The sequence below is a fragment of the Podarcis raffonei genome, chromosome 7 (genome assembly GCF_027172205.1).
Source record: "Podarcis raffonei isolate rPodRaf1 chromosome 7, rPodRaf1.pri, whole genome shotgun sequence".
Taxonomy (NCBI): Eukaryota; Metazoa; Chordata; class Lepidosauria; order Squamata; family Lacertidae; genus Podarcis; species Podarcis raffonei.
This window is the reverse complement of record NC_070608.1, coordinates 36,541,140-36,563,452: the sequence shown is the minus strand read 5'-3', so window position 1 is coordinate 36,563,452 and position 22,313 is coordinate 36,541,140. Positions and strand designations below refer to the sequence as shown.

The 22,313-nt window shown below is 40.5% G+C and overlaps 1 protein-coding gene across 9 annotated transcripts in view; it reads left to right on the top strand.

Moving 5' to 3' along the window:
- CHD7 (chromodomain helicase DNA binding protein 7) overlaps positions 1-22,313 on the top strand; it is a 141,515-nt gene that overhangs the window by 71,778 nt on the left and 47,424 nt on the right. For all 9 annotated transcript variants that reach the window (XM_053396063.1, XM_053396064.1, XM_053396066.1 and 6 more), the window contains 4 exons: positions 8,555-8,693; positions 12,737-12,874; positions 14,951-15,016; positions 21,493-21,548. In XM_053396063.1, coding sequence (XP_053252038.1) covers positions 8,555-8,693; positions 12,737-12,874; positions 14,951-15,016; positions 21,493-21,548 — 399 coding nt within the window. The remainder of the gene's footprint in view (positions 1-8,554; positions 8,694-12,736; positions 12,875-14,950; positions 15,017-21,492; positions 21,549-22,313) is intronic.

Below are 22,313 nucleotides of genomic sequence, written 5' to 3'. Positions count from 1 at the left end.
TAATATAGGAAATAATTACTGTGAAACTCAAAACTAAGAGAAAGTTTGTTCACAATTTTAGGACAATTCGTGATCAGACTGAAGCATCCTTTCTCAATGGTGTTTTGCAACTCAATGACACATGTGAAACTAAATATCCAACATTTATTTATGTAAACAGGGATTGGAAATTGTATAATTCTGCTGCCTGTTGTGTATCCCAAATGTTCAGTTCAGTAAGTCCTCCAACTGTGCATTCCATTGCAGCCAAGAACTGAGTTGGTTGAGTGGTCTTCTGGGTTGAGATGTATGTGGTTTTGTATGTGCCAATAAGCTTATAGTTACTGCCCCAGAAGGGCTGCAGAAGTTTCAATAGAAAGCTTATATAGCTGGTCCAGTGGTCCATGAAGGTTAAGAACATACAACCCTAGACAACTTTAGAGGAAGGGAGAAAGAAAAGCATTTTCCTATTTGCTTGGGGATAGCTAGTAGGCTTGCTTCTGTTTTTGCACTTGAAGGGTCTCTTTCCCTTCTGACCTGTAGGATGGAAGGATGGAAAGTGAAGTAATGTGTATCTATAGATTTTTGTAGTGAAAGGTGGACCAGGTAATTTTGTTGAATTCATTTTCTGGGATAACTCAGTGTGGGAGAGCTCAGTTGGTAGAGCATGAGACTCTTAATGCCAGGGTCATGGGTTCAAGCTCCACATTGGGTGAAAGAGTCCTGCACTGCAGGGGGTTGGACTAGATCATCCTCAGGGTCCCTTCCAACTCTACAATTCTATGATTCTGTTCCAGTGTCTCCTTTTCTTCTATCTTCTCCCTAGATTATTCATGGGAAAGAATGCATCTGAACAGCATAGTGATCTAGCCTCTGAATAGTCTGAGATTTGCACACCCAAACTCTGTAGCCTTTTACCTGTGGAAAGTTGGGGACTATAAGAGACCTAGGATAGATTTTGCAAGATGAGAGAGGAAAGAAGTAAGATAGAGTGGGAGGAGGAAGCAGAGCACTTGGGAATTCTGAGGAGAGAGAGTGATTGTCACTTTTCCACACTCTTCAAACACTTTCCTACTCATAGTCTATTCCTATAAAAAGTTAGTATTCCAATACAATGCACCCTTATAGGTAGAAATATAATTTAATGTATGCATGCGACTGTGAATATAAAACTGCTGTGAAAATTAAGTTAACTTACATAATTCTGAGCTCTGAATGGGTGCTATAAAACTTTTAAAAACACAGAATTCTCTTTGCATTGGTGCAAACAGGGCCCTTCACACATTCATGGAAGATGCTTGGTCAGTAGTGACCCCTTAAAATGGGATTTGACAAATTCATTGAAAATGAGGCTGCCAAGGGTCACTAATCACAATAGCTGTCTTCGCATGCTAGGGAAGTCCCTAACTCATCAAGGGTTTGAAACTCATTGGCTACCCTCACCTGCTTTAGCCAGCCAGTCAAAGCCATTTCCTGAGGTGTGGCCACAGTCACATGCCGACAGCTTCTAGGAGCCACAGGTGAGGCCTGAGTGCAGGGTGGAGACCTAAGACCAACAAACTACCCCACAAGGAGCACAACATGTCCCCCAACAGATATTCTATCCCTCCTCCAACACCCCACGGTAGGTTATACATACTAAAAAAAGTCCTCCTTGTGGTCTTCTCATAGGTATCTAATTAAACACTCTGGGTAACAGGACACTGGAAAAGATAGGCCTTTGGTCCAATCCAGCAGGATCCTGCTTACAGTCTTATGCTTCTCTACAAGTTTAACATAGCTGGGGTGTGGGTGTGGGTGTCAATAAGTGAGTGTGTGAAAATATCTCAAGTACATCTCTCTACCTGCTATGCAATCTACTGAAAAGATGTCTGAAAGATCTATGCACTTAGTATACATATCATTGCAGTGTCCTTTAATATATGTTATTCTATGGGATAGAATACATCTTGGTGAAGTGCGAAGGGAACCAAAGAGTGCCAGCACTCTGGTTGTTGTCTTTTGTAAAATCTATCCTGTATATAAAATCCTTATTTTTATTATCATCATGTTTAAGTGTGAAATGATGCTTAAGAGACATGAAGTACCATCATAGTGTTCGAAATTCCTGTTGTTCTAGGCACATTTTGCGACAGGGAATTTCATTAGTGTGAGCTATTTCTGAGCTCTGAGTATTAGTGGGGGTGGGCTGGGGCAGGACTAGACCATGTGAAAAATCAACATAATATTTTAGCTGCTGTTCATTCATTTTCTGTTTTGTATTCCTATTATTTAAAAAGCACCTAGACATTCCGTTGTGCTCATAACCTAAGTTTAAGGGGCCATTTAGCTCCTAGCTTTCATATCTCAGTTTCTAAGACTGGTTGTTAGAAGCCATAGTTCCATTTTTCATTTGATCCAGCTTCTGATTCATCGGTGCTTATTCAGTGTATCTGACTGGGGTCTGGATGCAAATAAACTGATTTCTAATTCTAGATAATCTCATTCCAAAGTAATCATAGTTGTCAGGCTTTTTAATATGTTGGGAAGGGGAAATTGGGAATACCTGACACTGATGAAATTTATTTTCTCTGTAACTTGACCTTATATCTTGTGGGTTCGTTCTGGATCTGCTCTTGACATTGCCACTTTGTGAATAGGAAAACTTCTCATCAATTCCAATTTATGAGAATTCTTTAACCCTCTGTCATAGATAGCCCCTGTGAGTTTGGTCCTTGTAATATGCTTTACGTGTTTCTTTCCTTGATTTTCCAGAGGTTCATAGAGTTGGAATGGGACCCAAGGGTCATCTAGTCCAACCCATTGCAATGCAGGAATTTCAGCTAAAGCATCCATGACAGATGGCCATCCAACCTTTGTTTAAAAACCTCCAAGGAAGGAGAGTCCACCACCTCTTGTGGGAGACTGTTCCACTACTGAACAGCTCTAAGTGATGCAGATCATTCTGTCCTCATTCATACACTATACTGGACCAAACCAAACCATGGCTTAGCTGCTTAGCACAAACAAGAAAATGTACAGACTTCCAGAGAGATTGTCACTGCTATGCTTAGTGTGTCATCCTAATCCAGTCTCATGGTTTAGATCTCGCAGACAAACCATGAGCTTCAAACCATAGGACAAACCTTGGTTACAACTCGTTATTTCTCTGGAAAGAACTAAACTATGAGCCTGGGTCTGGGTGACACGCTAAGTCAAACCATGGTACAGCAACAGAAAAACTGGGGAGAACTGGCTGTAGTCTCCTCACCAGGAGCCCACATACTTTCTCACTCTTGCTAAGTCAGGGGTTGGCAACCTAAGGCCCATGACCCACGGAGGCTGTTTAACCGGCCCACGAGCCGCCCCCAAACCAAGCTGCGCACTCGGCGAGCCCCCGCACACTGCCATATACTGGCACAGCATAGCCCGGGGACTCTCTTCCGTGGCTCCGGAAATCTCTTCTGTGCATGCCCAGACGCTGGTAATCGCTTTTGCGCAGGCGCGATTTCTGGCGCCATGGACATGTGCAAACACAACTTTCTGCATCGTGCTGCGCCAGCCCGGCCCACGGAGGATCTCTGTGGGAGTGATCCGCCCCATGCCTGGTAAGCCTTGCCGACCCCTGTGCTAAGTCATGGTTTGGCTTAGGTGAAAGCCTGATCACACACAATCTCCTAGCACAGAATGTTTGCTGATATTTTTGTACATTTCTTTTGTCTCCTCTGACTACTAACAGTGTTCTCAGCAAAATTTAATGTGCTGATCTTAATGTACAGTCATACCTCGGCTCCCAAATGCCTTGCGAGTCGAATGTTCCGGTTCCCCAACGCCGCAAACCCAGAAGTGAGTGTTCCAAACATCTGACAAGGCTTCTGTGGCTTCCGATTGGCTGCAGGAGCTTCCTGCAGCCAATCAGAAGCCGCGCTTTGGAAGTTGAATGTTTCAGAAGTCAAACGGACTTCCGGGACGGATTCTGTTCGACTTCCAAGGTACGACTGTATATATTGAGCCCATTGTACCTGAGATTATGCCTAGTTTCCCAAAGTATTTTTTAAAAAATGGTTTATGGAAGTATAGTTATCATTACTGACGATCTCACCATCACTGACCATTACAGTAGCAGGGTATTACAGCATGCCACATGCAGCATACAATATACCCCCCAAGCAGTAACACACCTATATAAATCAAGGCATCCATATTTCCCAAGCATAGGAGCTAACTCCTAGGGGTAGATGTCCCCTCACTCCCCCATAAACTAGTTGAGGGGGCCAGGCCCCCCACAAAGTTGGTTTGCATTGCCATTCAAATGGTGTGAGAACACCACATCTTGTGATCAATTAAGTGGGGTGGGGCTTATCTCTCCCTCCCCCCCCCAATATTTTATTCAAGTTGGCACCCCTCAGGCTGGCATGGATGGTGAATGTTGACCATATAAGCATAAGAAATAAAACCCAACTAGATGATGCAGAAGACCCACAATTAGAGACCCACAATTGATTAGTCCCCGTCCCCGTCCCCCGCCATAGCAATGGCCAAAGTACAAGGTTTATTGACCTATTAGTGTTTCCTGTATATAGGTATAAAGACATTTTGTATTAAGCAACTAATAAGCTGAAATGATGATGATGATGATGATGATGATGATGATGATGATGATGTTCTCAAGATTTCATAGAGAGCGGCTCTTGGTAAGTGCCTGAAGATTGTAGAATTCACACACACACACACACACACACACACACACACACACACAGTGTGTGTGTGTGTGTGTGTGTGTGAGAGAGAGAGAGAGAGAGAGAGAGAGAGAGAGAGAGAGAGGTTCTCAAACTAGACTCTCATACTTGTTTGGCTAGCCTTTTGAAGGCAGGGCTTGAGTAGTAAAGAGTGTTGTGTTTTAGCACCTGTTTATTTAATTTAGTAATTACAAACTTGTTTAATATGTGAATTCTTTGTTTTTATGTATAAATGATGATGGCAGCATAGCCTGTCCTCGAGCTTCGGGAAATTTGTAGGATAAGCATGTAAACAAATATATTTCCAATTACATCAAATGCTAAATTTACTGCTTCAGGATTGGTTGATTTGGCCCTGTTGGTTGCTTCTGTCTCAGCTGCATGTTTGGCAGTAGTTGCTTTTGTAGTTCCTGCCATTGAAGCCTTTTCTGCTGTTGTGTTGCTAACTATTCTTTTTAGTGTTCCCTGTATTTCTTTATCTCTAACCTTATTTTACTAGTGTGCTATTTTGTCAATTCTGCATCATTATACCATACTTGACATAGCTTATCCATGTTGTATAGGATGTCTTAACTTAGGCTTGATTCTGTGCATGTGTGAAACGTCAAAATATCTTGCTACAGCAGCTCTCAAAATACTTGTAATTTCCCCTCTATAATTTTTTTTACAATAAATAATACTTGTAAGAGCAGTGCAGTCTCCAGTTGTCCCAAATGTACTAATTATGAATACAGTGATTAGGTGTATGAATGTTATTGTGTGCATGCAGATAATGGCTATGTTTTTTTTGGGGGGGGGGGTGTATATGCAGTACCTGCAGGTAAATGTGGCTATGAATACCTTTAGGATGCCTTTGAAATTGGACTATAAGTAATTGTTGCCCATTGTAGACAGTTAATGTTCCAAATCAGCAGGTGAAATCTATATTGTTTATCACCAAGCTGAAGACCAGAGATGTAAATGCTCTGAAGCTGAGACAGAGCATATCTTCAACTTTTCTTTCTAAACTGCCTGCTACAGAATGCAGACAATCTTTATCAAATTGTTTCCTTTAATTTGTCAAATATTTTATTAAACAGATAGGTTTCCTGGGCTTGGCTATTTGTCTGAAATTTGGAGTTGAAATAAATTGGATTCTAGGTGTGTTGTCATCCCTCTTGTATGAATAGTGTGCGTCTGTGCTTCTGTTTAGAAGGAATATAACAACTATTGTAAGTCCCATGTCAGAATACTGCATAGGGAGGGAAGTTGAATTATATAGGTCATGGACAAGCAGAAGGTAAATCAGCATCTACTGGATGACTTGCAGTAGATTTATAAAGATTCCCAACTTTCCATCAGTCAACAATAGCAACAATAAAGCAGAAACAAAAAAATAGGCTGCTGAAATAAATAAAGCTTGGGCAGAAATTAGGATTGAATTTTTGTGTGAAAGGATAGAGCTCAGTCCTGTGAACGAAAACAAATTCCTGGGCTGAGCATGTGTTTGAAGGCACCCTGCTTTTTAATTGTATGCCTGTCTCCCTGAGCCAATATTGTGCACTTTGCTATGGATGGTGGACATTGAGGTTCTAGTAAAAAAACAAAAGTAGATTCTGCAGAACTGAAGTCTATCTACACTTGAGGTAGGTCGCCAGTGATGAAAATGTTTTAGTTCATACTCTTACCTATTACTAGCTAGCTAGAAGGGAGGAAGCTTTCTGAATATACAGATTTTCTGCTTAAATTTCACTATGTGGCTTGCATGAAACCTCCTATGTTGCAAGCACTTGGAGATTCTTTATGTCCTGAACAATAGAAAAGACGGAATCATTAGCACTTTCTAGCCTTTCAGCAAATTGACATTTTATCAAACCTGCCCTGTGCTGTTCTTCAATATGTTACGCCAGTTACTCAAATGCAGTAGTGCACCCAGGGTACACTAACTGTTATTAAATTAAATGGTATGCTTAGCTCTGATTTATAGAGGTCACCAGCAAAAAGCACTAGCCTGTCAACTTGCTTTACCTGGCAGCAGCTCAACTACGACAGGCTTACCTTTGATTTAAACAAATTTGAGAAATATGTAAAGTTTGGGAAGCAGTTTTGCACTGATTTGATAAAAGAAACCACAAAATGCTGCAGCGCAGGTGTTGAGAATGTTTGAAAGCTGATTGAGGGAAGCAGATGGCTTTAGTCAGTGGCATCCAGCCAAAAGAGCAGGTGCTGGTCATGTGACCACTGGTTACCAGGGTAATCTGATTGCTCTTGGCGTGCAGATGAAAGGAAAGGGGCCCAGTGTTCAGCTGTAGTATTGTATAATTTGTGGCAGTTAGAGCGGAAATAAATGCTGGAAATGGAGCCTCATAGTAGGGGAGACTTCTGTCCATGTGTAGTATACACACTAGGGCAGTTGCAAAAGGAACTGTTGTACAGATTGATTAAAAAAATTGTCTTGTATCCCTTCTAAAGATATCAAACATTCTTAGTAATGTCAGGTTCTCATAGACATTGTGTGTGTGCGTATATTGTTCTTCATAATCTGAGTTTAAATAACAAATATTTAAAATTTGTATTCTTCAACTGCTATATTAAAAAAGAAATGGAGCACTTAATTAAGGTACCTCATGTTATAGACTATTATATGAAACACAGTGTTTTCAGTTTATAAATGTTCAGATATCTCCTGTCTTTTTTTTCTTCTGACGTTAATTTTGAGTATTTAGGTTAAAAGCCACAAATATGTTTGGCAGAAGCAATGAATATAGGTGTTTTAGGAACTTAAAATTGGAAAGGGGGACAGAAGTGAATATTGGATATATATGTTGTTTCATCTTCCTGATACAGTTGCACTTTTACACACAAGAACCTGTATGTGTGTGAGAGAGAGGGAAAGAGAGGGAGGGATGGAAAGAGAGAAAGAATGAGAATTGCAAAATGTATCAGAGGAATGATACCTGAGTATTTGTAAGAATTTTGACAGGAAAGCTGCTTCCGTAGAAAATACTCCTAACATTCACATTGAGCTGACTCAGAATTTTATTTCTTTATTGCTTTCTACATTGTGCATATGGTATTCAAAAACCTCAAGTTGAAGATAATGGTAGCTTTGAATTCTAGCATGGCTTTGATATGTTGAAGGGGAAGCACCTAACCCTGTTCTGGCAAGTAAAAACTTCTACCTGCTTGCTGTCGGTATTCTGAGGTCAGAGTGAGTGTATAGCCTTCAAACCTTACTGGTTTTAGGAGAATCAGGACTTTCTCTACTAGGGCAGGATTTTCTTGCATGTCATCCAACTCTGTCCTTTCCCCCATTTTAATGGCAAGGCACATCCTGTGGTATGATTTCCACTTTTAGAAATATGAAGACTTATAAAAGAGGGGGGAAAAGCCCTTAACATACACTGGGTTTTTTTAATACAGTGGTACCTCGGGTTAAGAACTTTGCTTTAGGATGAGAACAGAAATCATGCGGCAGAGGTGCGGTGGCAGCGGGAGGCCCCATTAGCTAAAGTAGTACCTCATGTTAAGAACAGTTTCAGGTTAAGAACAGACTTCCAGAACAAATTAAGTTCTTAACCCGAGGTACCACTGTACTGTTATAAATCATCCCACTCTAAGCTCCTGTGTGTCTAATAGGCACTGGCTGTTGAGCTAGCATGCTTTTTTTCTTTTAAGTTTTGTGCTCTACTGGATGAATCTAGTAGAAAAGTGTATTGCAGAGATTTAACAGGTAGTAGTAATAGGATGCATTTAATACATTTAAAAAATTTTAAATTAGGTTGGAGTTATTGAAGTAGCTATGATTAAATGGTTTCAAGTGTGTTCCATTCCATGTGGTGTAAAAAGCTTTGTTTATTCAACCACTCATGTTTTAGTAACAAGAAACCAGAATTGGAATCCAGTGCTGTGAAGAAAAAGGTCAACAAGGGAAAAGAAGGTTCTGAAAACTCAGATTTAGAAAAAACACCACCAGGATCACCACATCCTGAAGAAGAAGATGATGCAGGAGTTCAGGTAATACCACTGGTTATATTTTCATGCATAATTACAGAATACAACAGCCTCATTTAGAAATAACACTGAAATATGGTTTAGTGTTAGGAGAAAAAGCAACAGTGAGCCTTGAGCTTATGTGCTCCCCTTCCTTCTCTAGCACTGCTAGGATTCTGGAAGGGAGCTGCTGTGCTTCCTCCTCTCCTATTATTCCTATCTTCTGCATCACATTGTTAAGGAATTTCTAATCAATAAGAGGACTTGTTTTCTATTTACAGTGGTGCCCCGCAAGACGAACGCCTCGCAAGACGGAAAACCCGCTAGACGAAAGGGTTTTCCGTTTTGGAGGTGCTTCGCAAAACGAATTTCCCTATGGGGTTGCTTCGCAAGACGAAAAAATCTTGCGTCCCCCCGCGGGTTTTTTTCGCCCTTTTCCTAAGCCGCTTATCAGCTGTTCCGCTGATAAGCCGCTTAACAGCTGATCGCGAAAAGCCGCTTGACAGCTGTAGCGCTAATCCGCTAAGCTGTCAATGGGCTTGCTTCGCAAGACGAAAAAACCGCTAGACGAAGAGAATCGCAGAACGGATTCTTTTCATCTAGCGAGGCACCACTGTATTTAACTAAATTATCTTACTGGCCTTTGATGAGAGGCTCTGCCAAAAGCTTTTTCAAAATCCAAGTATATAATGCCTACTGAGTCACTTCATATATATTTTGGTTGACACTCTCAAATATTCCTAAAAATTTGGTGAGTCAGAAACCAATGCTCTCTTTCCAAGTCTTGTTTAAGAATGGTCCTCAACTTCAGAGTCTTTTCAGTTGCTCTGCATCATCTATAAAGATGCAAGTTAGACATGAGACCTCAAGCTTTTTAATAGATCCAAAGATTGTACAGTGGTACCTTGGTTTTTGAGCGTCTCAGAAGCCGAATGCTGAAAACCCAGAAGTAAATGCTTCCGTTTTCAAACACGCCTCGGAAGTCGAACAGTGTTCCCCCCCCCATTGACTTTGCCAGCTGCCCTTTGTACCTCAGTTGTCAAAACGTTTCAGAAGTCAAGCGGTCTTCTAGAACAGATTATGTTCAACAACTGAGGTACCACTGTATATCTCTTGTTTTCTCTTCTCTGCCCTAAGTACAAGCAGCAGCAGTTTTGAAGTGAAACACTTACAACAGAAGGGCTCTCCATCTCCAGTCACCAGGTTTCAGGGGACAATAGACTTCTAAGTTAGATGGCTTCAAAATTGGCTATTGGGGCTGTTCAGAAAGTTGTGTTGAATGCAGAATCCAACATTCTCCATTTTTATTCTAAAAATGCAGCAGTATATACAAATTTATATTTGAAACAGGGCAACGCTTGGAAAAATGGGAACATAGTAGTGATCAGTGACCAGGCGGTTTATAAAAAGATTTCTAAACTAACTTTCAGGATATAAATGCTCTCACAAGACAGTTTACAGTTCTAAAATCAAAAGTGATAATATATAAAAATAGCAATTTTAAAATGCATGCATCCTGTAAAATGACCAGTGAATCTGAAGCACAGCAGTTAATGAAGTGCAGAATGGTCCTGTCCCCTCCTGCCACTGGTGCCTCCATGGAAGGTGGCTAATCCAGGAGCGGCCCCAAGTTGCACACCTGCCTCTTCATAGGGAGTTGCTGTATTACAACAATATCTGCAGGGCTACAGGTTTTCCAACTCTGGTATAGATGTTGACAAACCATGGGGAACAAGGTAGAACCTCGAGGCACCCTGAAAGCCTCTGGTATAGGAACAGAACAGAAATCTCCCAGCACCGCCATCTAGATCCATTCCCCAGAAGGGAGCATAATACCATGTGTCATCCCAGACAGGATACCATGGTCAGTGGTATACAAAACTGCTGTGAGGTGTGGCAAAACCGACAGGGTCACTTTTCACATTGATTCCCTGGTGTAAATCATCCACCACGGTGGTTTCTGTCCCAAAACCAAAAATAAGATAAGTCTGTAGCTGGGAACGTTCCTCTTGTTCTTGGAACGTCATTAAAAATGGTAAATTTGAGATTGGGTGATTAATTTTCCAGAGCCAATGGATCTAAATTTGTCTTCTTTATAATGATTTTACCACTTCCACCTTCAAGGTAGCTGGAATTAGACCTGGTTGCATTTCTCCTGAAGGAACAAGTATGTAATCTGTTCCTTGATTCAACCTTTCAGGCATATCATAGGACCACCGGCCCTAAAGAAGCTGCATTGGCTGCCAATATGCTTCCAGTTTGCATTCAAGGCAATAATGAAAATGCTGAGACTAAATAGCTTGGGACCTCAGTACCTAGGGGGAACACCTCTCCACATATATTCCTGCCCAAGAATTATGGCCTGCTGGTGGGTGGCGGCCCTACTCACTTCCCACCTCTGGGAGTTGTACAGAGAGCTCTTTTTGCTGTAGTGACCCTGTTATGGAATGTTCTTGCCTTGGAGGCCCAGCTGTGCCTGTTGTTGGCTGTATTTCACCACTAAGTTAAAACCTGGCTTTTTACTCAGGCATTTGGATCATGTGGGGGTGGTTTCGTGTTTGACCGGCTTATGTTATTCATTGGTGTTAAATATTTTTATGCTGAATATGGCTATTACGAATTAGGCTATTACAAATTATTATATTTGTATTTTTGGTGTGCAAGAATTGTTGCTGTGTGCCATCCTGAGATGAACTAATGGGCTAGATTGGAAATATTGAATAAATATCTAAACATTTAAATAAATAAGTAAACGAACTACATAAGTTACTTAACAGGGTCTGTATAGATACCCAGTCTTGGCAGATTTTATTAGCAAAGATGAGCAAGAATCCAGTGTGCCAGGTCTTTGATTTCAATGTTCCAAGTAGCTTGTCAACATCCTCAGGATGCACAAGCTGAAAATAATAATAATAATAATAATAATAATAATAGCAGGACCACGTAGTGGTCTGGCTGTATCCCTGTTGGGTTCTGACCATACTAATAGTTTTCTTCTGCAAAATGCAGCAAGTAGGCACATTGATTTAAGGGTCTTAGATATTAAATTTGTTGCTCTTGTGTTAAGCAGGCATCTGGTCACTTAAAACAGCTACAACACTGTGAGGATGCAGTGGTGGCAGAAAAGCAGGCTTTCATTGCCATCATCAGTGCCAAATAGTAGTATGTATGATCGAATCCAGTCTGTGTTTGGCCACATTCATCATGATTTTTTTCTGCCACCTGTGCTCCATTTGTTGACTTTGTCATCTAACAACCCTCAGATCCTAATACAAAGGAGCTGAATTAACACTATGACTTTGCTGAAGACATTCAGGAGCGATCATACTGATAGCTCTACTCATCTCCTGATTTAAGAGCCAGCTAGGATTTCAATAAGATCCCTGGCCTAAACTTCTGGGAAATTCCCCAGCATAGGAGCCAACTTCTAGGGGCCGTGGGGGCTTCGGCCCCCACAATAAAATATTTTAGGGAGGTGGGCATGAACTGTGTCATGTGATCAATTATGCAGGGCAGGACTTACCTGGTCCCCCATAATATTGTATTCAAGTTGGCACCCCTGTTCCCCAGGGATACCAGTAAACATTCTGGGTCCCTAAATCTTCTTCTGCAGACCATCAAAATAATTTCTCTAATCTCTCCAGAGATTGGATGCAGCATTCCACTCTAATATCCTACCACTGAGCAAATAATACTTTAACTTATTTGGTATATTTCTTGTTAATTGGTAGCATGAAAATCTCTATATGGAATCTTCTAAAGCGAAATTTCTCCAGGAGGCACACTCTGGCCTCTTTCCTGTTGTGCTCTTTCACCTGTGGCATCTAGTATATATTTCTTCTATTTTTATTTGATTTACTGCAAAGTTTTAATTGTGCTTCATAATGGAAAGCAGAATCATTTCCCATTCTGTAGAATGGGTAGGGCACCTGCTTTTGTGATAAGGCCCTTGAATTCCTTCTTTCCCTCTGCTTTCAAAGGGGAATAGATTTCTCTTTCGAGGACTATAGTCCTGCTAATCAATAGGATGAAATTTTACAATGCAGGGTGGTTTTTTTCTTTTTCAGAAGAGGCGCTCTAGCAGGCAGGTTAAGAGAAAGCGTTACACAGAAGACCTTGAGTTCAAGATTTCTGATGAAGAAGTTGATGATGCAGATGGTGCTGGAAGAAACTCCCCTTCAAATACTTCTCAGTCTGAGCAACAGGTCTGTTCATATTTATGCTCTTCAAATGGGTTAGACTGAAAATTCTTTATAACCATTTAGGCTGTAAAACATTTAAGTGTTGACTTTGCTTCCAAGGGACTTCCATCTCAGCTTGGCTCAACATGCCAAAGGAAATTAGTTGTTTAGGTTCTTAAAGGCTGTGCTCATTCAAGTTTTCTTTACAAGCCTACAATATGTAATTCAACACAATTTAGTGAAATTAATGGTCTCTGTTGTAAAGCCTAAAACTAGGCTCCAAGGAGACTGAATTTACCTCTGTGAATTCAGTGGTCTGGCTTCTATGACTTAATAAACCACTTAAGCTTGTCTCCTGCTGTCAGGCACTATAAGAACCCCTTTATGAAATTACTGTCTTGTAGTAACCAGCAGGATATGCTTTATTTTCTATGCAATGTAAATGATGGATAAAATAGGCTGAATAAAATGAAGGGCGATAATGTGAAATGACTCCTTTAACAATTTTTTTTTGTAGTAGTAGTTTTTTAATGTCGCTACTTCACTTAACTAACTTGGGAAACCATTGCTGAAAGTGCGCACACACTTAAATATTAAATTGGTAATTAATATGTTAAATTTTATTTCTGATATCTTGAGCTGAATATCTCCAAGAGGAGGTGTGTGGATAAGGGGCATCAATATTGTTTTGAAATTTGATGTTTTTGATCAACTACAGAAGAATTTATTCCTATTCTCTGCAAAACTGAGGGTGTCATTATTACTGCAAAGCTATGTAACAACAAAATGACGGCGACAACAAAATTCCTTAAGATGCTTTCTGGGTCAGATCTTTGGTCCGGCTACTCCAGAACTTGCTTTCCAACAGCAGTCAGCAAGATCCTTCCAAGCATGAAAGCTGGATATGAAACTGGAAGCAAAATGCTTCTGAACATGAAGATACCATACAGCCATGTGACTAGTAGCCATTCATATCCTCATGGATCTATCTGATCTCCATTTAAAAGATACCTGAGTGACTGTTACAACATCTTGTTTTAGTGAGTTCTATAAATTGTGTGAAGAAGTACTTCCTTGTGTCTATTCCAAATCAATTACTAATCAAATTTGTAGAAAGCAGTGTGGGTTAATTGTGTTGTGCTTATTTTCTTGCCTATTAATGCTCCTCTTTGTAAAGTGGTGACTGTGAATTCTAGTATTTGGAGTGAAGAAGAAAAACATCTCACTCATCCTTAAACGGTCTCCACACCATAAATAATTTTATGAACCTGCATTATGTGCCTTTAGACATTTTTCTCCTGGTAGAGAAAAGCCAAACCTATTGGCTGTGAATTGGTGGCTAACTTGGAGCCACCCAGTGAGCCTCATGGCCAAGTGGGGATTTGAACCTGATCTTAGTCATAGTCTGGCTCTAACTGCTGTACCACAGTGGCTCTTATAACTCACAATGGCTATATATTACCTCCTGTATCAGGCATTTTACATATGAATGCTGGTTGCTGGGGATCATGAATAGGAGAGTGCTATTAACTCATGTACATCTTGTAAGCTTCTCACAGACATTTGGTTGCCCACTATGAGAACATAGTACTGGACTCAGTAGGCCTTTAGGCTTCTCCAGTATAGCTCTTCTTAATGTTCGTAGCTCCAGAAGCATAAGCTCTTCCTTCTTTTTTTCTTTTCTTCCAGTTCTTTATCCTTCTCTTTCAGTTTCTCTTGCTCCTTTTTAGCATGTGAAACACTGCTAAATATATATACACAGGGAATCCTTGGAAATGTGGAAAACAAGAGAGAGTCTAGGATTTATTTATTATTTTGCTTCTTGGTGGTTTTTCAGACACAGGGGAGGAGTCGGAGAAAATGGGAGGGGGGGTAATACCATGAATATCAATTCTGCCCCAGCTACCATTAACTCGGCAACACCAGAAAAGGAGTGATAAGCTATTTTCTTAAAATTTGTGCCACTGAACTAAACTCCATAATGTTCACCCTCATATTGAAAGAAAGCATTATAAGTTCATCAGGATCTCTATAATCAGATTAGTTGCTCCTTTGCACTTTTTTTCACCTATGTAACTACTGTGAAATGTTTAATTGTAGGAATCTGCTGATGCTGAAGGTCCTGTCGTAGAGAAAATCATGAGTAGCCGTACAGTCAAGAAGCAGGTAATTTAAACAAAACAAAACTTCATATCTCAGTGCTTGTTTATTTCATATTTGCTAAACAAAAAAATGGATTTCACAAGTGGTTTTCAAAACCTGTATATGCAACTGAAAATGCATGTTTAATCTGCCTATCCCACTAGATTAAATTAAGGTGATTTTTAAATCAGTGATTTAAATCACTACTTAATAATGAGCAAGATACTGTGCAAGGAAATTGGAAAATGGGAAGCTCACAGTGGAAGATCATGAAACACCACAAAACAGCTTCCTTAGACAAATAGCAACAAAATACTGGGGGAAAATACTGATTGGGACACTCCATTATTGTAATAGTGGGATCTTTATAGGGAGGTATTATTAGATTTGTATTTTTGCAAGTGTTATCATCGTGTCATGTGAATATTTGAGACTCAACAAGTTCTGCATGCTGCTTGTTCACTGCCTTTTGTTCCTGTGATATAACTCACTATTCCAAGAACATTTAGCCTGGATTAATGTTTAACTCACAACATCAAATACTTTTTCTGCATTGGTGCAAGGAGGCAAAAGATAGAGGCATTCAGAAACTTCCATTTTTGCTTTGAAGCATTAAAGTGTGGTTAACACTAAGTAGTGTAAGTTTTGCTCCAGTTTTTAGAATATTTTTAGTATAATTACTAGTTTCTGATTGCAAACATTGTTTCTTAATTATGAGTTCTTTTCATTTTTTGAAAAATATACATATTACTGTCATTATTTTGGTGAATAATCTCCTTCGTCCAATAAGCTCCTCTGTTGACAGTCTGGAATTGTTTAACCTCTGAGGTATCTTATATTGTGGCCTTTCTCTATTGCTTCTGCTAGATTTTGACTATCTGATGCTCAACTTTTTCTAATATTATTAAAAATTGTAGTCCCTTGATTCCTCTAGGAACATATACTCTACTTTTAAAAAATGGGAATCTGAAGGCTTGTCATACTTTATTGTAAAGTTGTTGCTAATTCTTCTCCCAGCTATGACTACTGAATTTGTCATTTGCCATAAATCAGAATGGGCCTTTTCAGTGGTGACCACCTGTATGTGGAATGCTCTCCCCAGTGAATGCCTAAGAATGCCTAGTGCCATCATTGTCATTGGGCCTATTGTCTCAGTAACTCCACGTGGTACATGTCTGGGATTACCTCAGGTATTAATGCAAAGAACACGCACAAGACTTCTCATGCACATGTCCCTGGGGAGAGCATTCCATTGCATGGAAACATTATGTCAAGCACCACCCACTGCTGTGTGTTGGAAACAACCAAATGCCTTTGAAAATGTGTGCACTCACATGCCAATTATGCACATAGACCCATATCTAAATAACCCATTTCTGGTAATAAGCTGAGATCTGGAAGCATCCTGGTTGCAACCCAGTTTTAGGCCTGGCTTTGACACCAAAATTGCCTTGGTCACCCTGGTTGGTTACCAGTGCAGGGAGAGAGAAAAGGGGAGTGCAACCTTCTTGGTTCTTCAGACTCTTGGCAGCTTTTGATACCATTGGCTCTGGTGTCCTCCTTGCATGGCACTATGAAGTGGGAGTTGAGGGCATGGTGTTATGGTGGTTGCCCACCTCCCTCAGGACAGCTTCCAGAAAGCAGCATTGGAGGGCTTCTGCTTGGCCCCATTGTAATGCTGCAAGGTATGAAAGGGTTCCTTTCTCTCCACTAGGCTCTTTAATATTAATATGAAGCCACTTGGTTGAGGTCATCTGGGGATTTAGGGGCATGGTGTCGTCAGAATGCTGATGATATCCAGCTCTGTGTCAACCATATTGGACGAGGCAGTGCAGGTGGACGAAGGCCCATAAACAGCCTGAATTCTGACAGGTTGGGGGCACTGTTGGGTATGTCACTGAACACCAGTTGTGATGGTTAACAATGGGGGAGAATGCTGTGTTCTGATAGATACACAGGGTTGTTCTTAAGGTTGCATGATTTGCAGAAAAATAGATGTTAAGATTCTTGAAGCTGAGGAAATGCCCAAGTGAACAGAATAATATATACCTTTATAATCCCTCTGATTTTGTAAGTTAACACTTTTTTTACAATATATGGCCTGAATTACCACAAACCAGTGTTTCCCAAACTGATCTATGGAACTCTGGGGTTCTGCGAAGCAGTCCCAAGGGATTCCATGAAGAAAAATGTGTGATTTCCATTGAGCCTCCACAATGGGGATTAAATGCAGTACTTGGGCAACTGTATTGGGAATCCCTTCCCCTTCTTTCCTTCCCTCTCTGTGCTGTTGGGAAACCAGGATGGCAATGCTGGTTTCCCTCCACAGCCTTGCTACTGGGTTAAATGTACTGTTCAAGGAATTGTCCTTGGAATCCCTCATTCAGTTGCAGCCTGACGCAAGGGTAAATTTTACTATGGGGATTAATTCTGCTCTTTAGTAAAGTGTTGGCTTTAGCACTCTCATAGAACCAACTTTCAATATTGTATTCATATTTTTAATACACTTTGGGGTGGAAATCCTGTTAAGACTATTGAGGGATAATAGGTCCCTTCAATTATTTACTATGAATCCAGTGTTTTTTAGTGCATTTTAGGTTTCTGTTTTGCTTTCTCTTCTATTTTCTCTTCCAGAGCTTCCTGATAGCCCAATAAGGAGTTTTAAGTTGTCACTGAGGAATACAGTGTTCCCCAGTTGTTTGTAATTTGTGTTACACTATTTTTATGAATATTGAATATGACACCAATAAAATATAATTAGTTTGTCAAACTAGAGTCATATTGAAATCAATTATTAACTTTATTTCCAGCTAAGAGTTGGGTATGAGACCAATAGTGTCCCAAATTCTTTAAAAGCCTTAGAAGGAGGAAACTGGCTAGGGAAAAGGTTGGATCTTTGGACATCAAGGGAATTAAGTGTATACTAAAGGTGGAAATAGAGATTGCCACCTATTGTGGGTATCTTGAGTCGTGTCTAAGTCAGTGATGGATCTGGCAATGATCTTGGGCTACTGTACATGTTGATGCATACATGCAGTCACTCCAGCCTATTTCTGATGACTTTACACTGTTGTAGATTGGCCCACTGAAAAGTGAGGATGCTGGCATTCCACCACCAATCTGAGTGTGTGTAAAATGTTCCTGAAGATGTTGTGGCGCCTTTAGAGGGGGAATCATTGGAGAGGGCAGTGGGTGCAGCACTAGAAAGGCATGTGCTTGAAAGTAGTAGCAGTGCTGGCCCCAACCCTGTCCTGAAGTTGAAGGAATCATGGACCCCAAGGGTCATCTAATCCAACCCCCTGCAATGCAGGAATCTCAGTTGAAAGTATTCATGACAGATGGCCATCCAACTTCTGCTTCAAAACCTCTAAGGAAGGAGAGTCCCCACAATCTCCCATTCTATTGTAGAAAGGAGTCTTTCTGGACTGACCAGGTGGCTTGTAGTTGTGGTTTCTTGGGAACAAACAAGTCTTGGTTAAGCTAGTCGACTTTGTTCAAACTGTCAAACTATGGTTAAACTATTCAAACTATGCCTTAGTGTTTCGTGCACACCAGGTCAGAAACTTAAAACTAATGTTGTGCCTAGTGCAAGTGACTTGGTTTCCTGGATGATGCTGATAATGATAATTTATTTATAACCTACCCATCTGGCTGGGACATTTGGCTGGTCTGGGTCTTTCCCCTGAAGAGGGTGGCATTGCAGTGGCACATTTCCTCAAAGAGCCGGGGGAAATGGCATCATTCAGAAACTGATCTGCAAGGCCTTCCTGTACATGTGGTAAATAATAATAATAATAATAATAATAATAATAATAATAATAATAATTTTTTATTTATACCCCGCCCTCCCCAGCCAAGGCCAGGCTCAGAGCGGCTTACAAGCAATAATAAAAACAAGATGAATGATTACAACTTAAAAACAAAAATAAAATACAGCATTAAAATAATGGAACATTAAAATATTAAAATGTAGCCTCATCGCAGGAGGAGAAGGAAAAGAAAAAAGAAAGAGAGGGAGGGAGGGAATCAAATTGGCTCCAAGCCAAAGGCCAGGTGGAACAACTCTGTCTTACAGGCCCTGCGGAAAGAAATCAGATCCTGCAGGGCCCTGGTCTCATGAGGCAGAGCGTTCCACCAGGCCGGAGCCAGAGTTGAAAAGGCCCTGGCTCTGGTTGAGGCCAATCTAACTTCCTTAGGGCCTGGGACCACTAGGGTGTTGTTATTTATGGACCTTGAGGCTCTCCGTGGGGCATACCAGGAGAGGCGGTCCCGTAGGTACGAGGGTCCTAGGCCGCGAAGGGCTTTAAAGGTCAAAAGCAGCACCTTAAATCTGACCCTGTACTCCACCGGGAGCCAGTGCAACTTGAAAAGCACTGGGTAAAAAAGAATGATGAACATTGTGACCTCCTCATCCCATGCCCTCTGAGAGTCAAGGGATGCTATAAATTGGCTATCCTATCTGTCCTCTTCAGCCAGCAAAGGCAATAGTTTTTAAAGGTTTGGGGAGGCCATTCTGGAGGGTTGCTACAGCTGACCAACATACCATTTTGCTAGTTCATTGCACTAGAAAATGGAGCAGATGGAGGCAGATTTCAGAATTCCTACTGTGGATCTGGAAAGCCCACCTCTTAAAGAAGGTGCAGAATACACACAGAAACACAAAAACACCAAGGTCAGGGATTATTGTTTCTAGGTTTGTGAAAACAGAATGGAGACTTCAGGGCACCATGTGGGTTGTTAATCAGATGTTTGCACAGAAAGTGCTAATTACCCTGAAGCCATGAGTTGCAAGTTGCAAGCAATAGTCCTTTCTTATGGGCAGTATTGGGTGTTGATTGCAAGCTCACGTGAAAGTTTTTTTTGGTCCAATAATAGTATTTTTCCCAACAATTGCTGGGTATCCCTGTTTTTAAACAAATCATATATAAATGGTGCTACAATTTAAGAAAGTATGCGGTGTGCGGTGTATGGTTGGTTTAACTTTGTTGCTTCCTTATTCATCCTATTTTAGATGTTAGTAGGGTGAACTGGCCTGTGGTCACTTTAAATTTCCTCCTCTTTGGCAGCAGCTGCAAAGCTACCTGCCTTGTGAGGGAGGACGTAGAGAAAGGCAGGGAAAGAAGTCTGTTGGTAGGCAGAGTTAGGAGTGAGTTTATGAGACAAAGCACCAATGAGAGCCACTGAGCCATGGGAACTGATTTGTTTTTCTACCTCTCTTGCCACATGGTTTCAGTGAGCATCTGGGGCGGGGCAATAAATTATATCAGGTATGCACATAATAAGCCAAGCTTCATAAGTCATCCACAAACCATGGCTTATGATTGTGGTTTGTTGGGAAGAAACAAGCTATGGATAAACTACAGTCATACCTCAGAAGTTGAACAGAATCTGTTCTGGAAGTCTGTTCAACTTCCAAAACATTTGGAAACCAAAGTGTGGCTTCTGATTGGCTGCAGGAAGCTCCTGCAGCCAATCGGAAGCCGCAGAAGCCCCATTGGATGTTTGGCTGCCAAAAGAACGTTTGTAAACTGGAACACTCACTTCTGGGTTTTGATCGTTTGGGAGCTGATTTGCTCAGGAACCAAGGTGTTTCAGATCCAAGGTACGGCTGTACTGGGTTGGGTTTACACAATGGAACAAATAATGGGTGATCTAAACAAACCATACCTTAGCATTATGTGGAAAGCAGGCCAGACTTCAGGATGAAATTATACCTTAAACTGTATCAAAATCTGAGGTTTTCTTTCTGGGTTTTTTTAAAAAAATGTTGAAGTTGCAGAACGTGCCACACAGCCTGCATAAATTTATTTTATTGACACTTAGTATTGGTTTAAGATTTTTTGTCACAGTTTTAGCCTTATTAAATGTTATATTTTGGGCATTAATTTAATTTGGCTGCTCTGCATGCAAGGTCACTTGTCAGGATGAATTTAATTGCACCATTGAGTAAAACTAACATCATGAACAATAACATGTTAAAACCTCTATTAGAAGTGAAAGGTTCAGTTTCATACAGTTTCTTATTATCAGTGCTAACAATATGGAAGTATAAACGCTGTTAAAACACTACTTGAACATGTTACAAAAACCACAATATAAAGTTGCCAGGCACCAGCCAAAAATAATACATATGGCATTCACGAGTGCAGTTGCTAATTGGCTGCTGCCTGAGAAAATGGTACACTTGGCTTCTCCTTAACACTGTTGGTTTGGCTGGAAGCCAGAGTTGGGGTCAGCTTGTTGTGAATGAAGCTGCATGCGGTTAGGGAGGAGTTAAAATGATTCATGTCTTGGGTGTTGTAATAAGTAGTGCAGAATGTTCATGGGCAGACAGATGTAGAAAACCCTTTACCTATATCATTCTTCCCCTTTTCTTTAAAAAAATGCCATACAATAAACCTTCCTATTGTTAAATTCCAATCTGTGTTGCATTATATATAAGTTGGAGGTGATATCTTATAGCAGAGTTCATAATTAACATCGTGAGTATCTTTTTACAGATGGAGAATGGAGAGGAAGTAGAAACTGAAGAATTCTATGTAAAATACAAAAACTTGTAAGTAAGCAATAACTTCAAAATTACTTGAAGTACAGTCAACTCCCACCTTACACACATTTAACTTGTGCAAATTCAGCTTTATGTGCTTGGCCAGAAAAAACCCAAAAATAAATAAAAAGGGACAGGCATCCAGGAACAGAATGTCAGCAAGCTAATTGCCATTGCACTCACCTTGGAGAGCATTCATAGGTTCAGGGAGAATGTTCAGTAGCCTTGGAAGAGTACATGCAGCCTTGGGAGAGTATTAAGAGTCACAAGTGGAGTGTGTTTTTTCTGTATGTGAGTTTGGCTTTACACGCTATTCCTGGAACGTAACCCCAACGTAAGTTGAGAGTCGACCTTGTATTTTAATTTAATCTATCATTGCCATCTAACGTAACTGTTGCTACTGTGCAAACCTTAATCACGAAAGAGTAAACACATTTTTTCACCCATTCAGTTTAGAATTACTGATCTTTATTTTTTTGTCATCATTTTTCTTTGTAGCATTTTTAGGTAAGAAATTAATTTTTTATTTCCATTTTTTAAAAGTGTTTTTGTTCAAGGCTAGTGCTTCTGCTATGACTTGCAGAGACAAAATTGGGGTAGGGCTCATCACCACCTTACAAAGGTTCACAAGGAAGTGGGTGCAAGCATCAAGAGATGCACATTCTAATGGCAGAGGAGACCAGACCAATAGTACATTTGCTAAGCTAGTTGTGTAGTTAACTAGTTGTGGCAGAATAAGGTAGGGATACACCTCCATCCACATTCTGTTTTAGC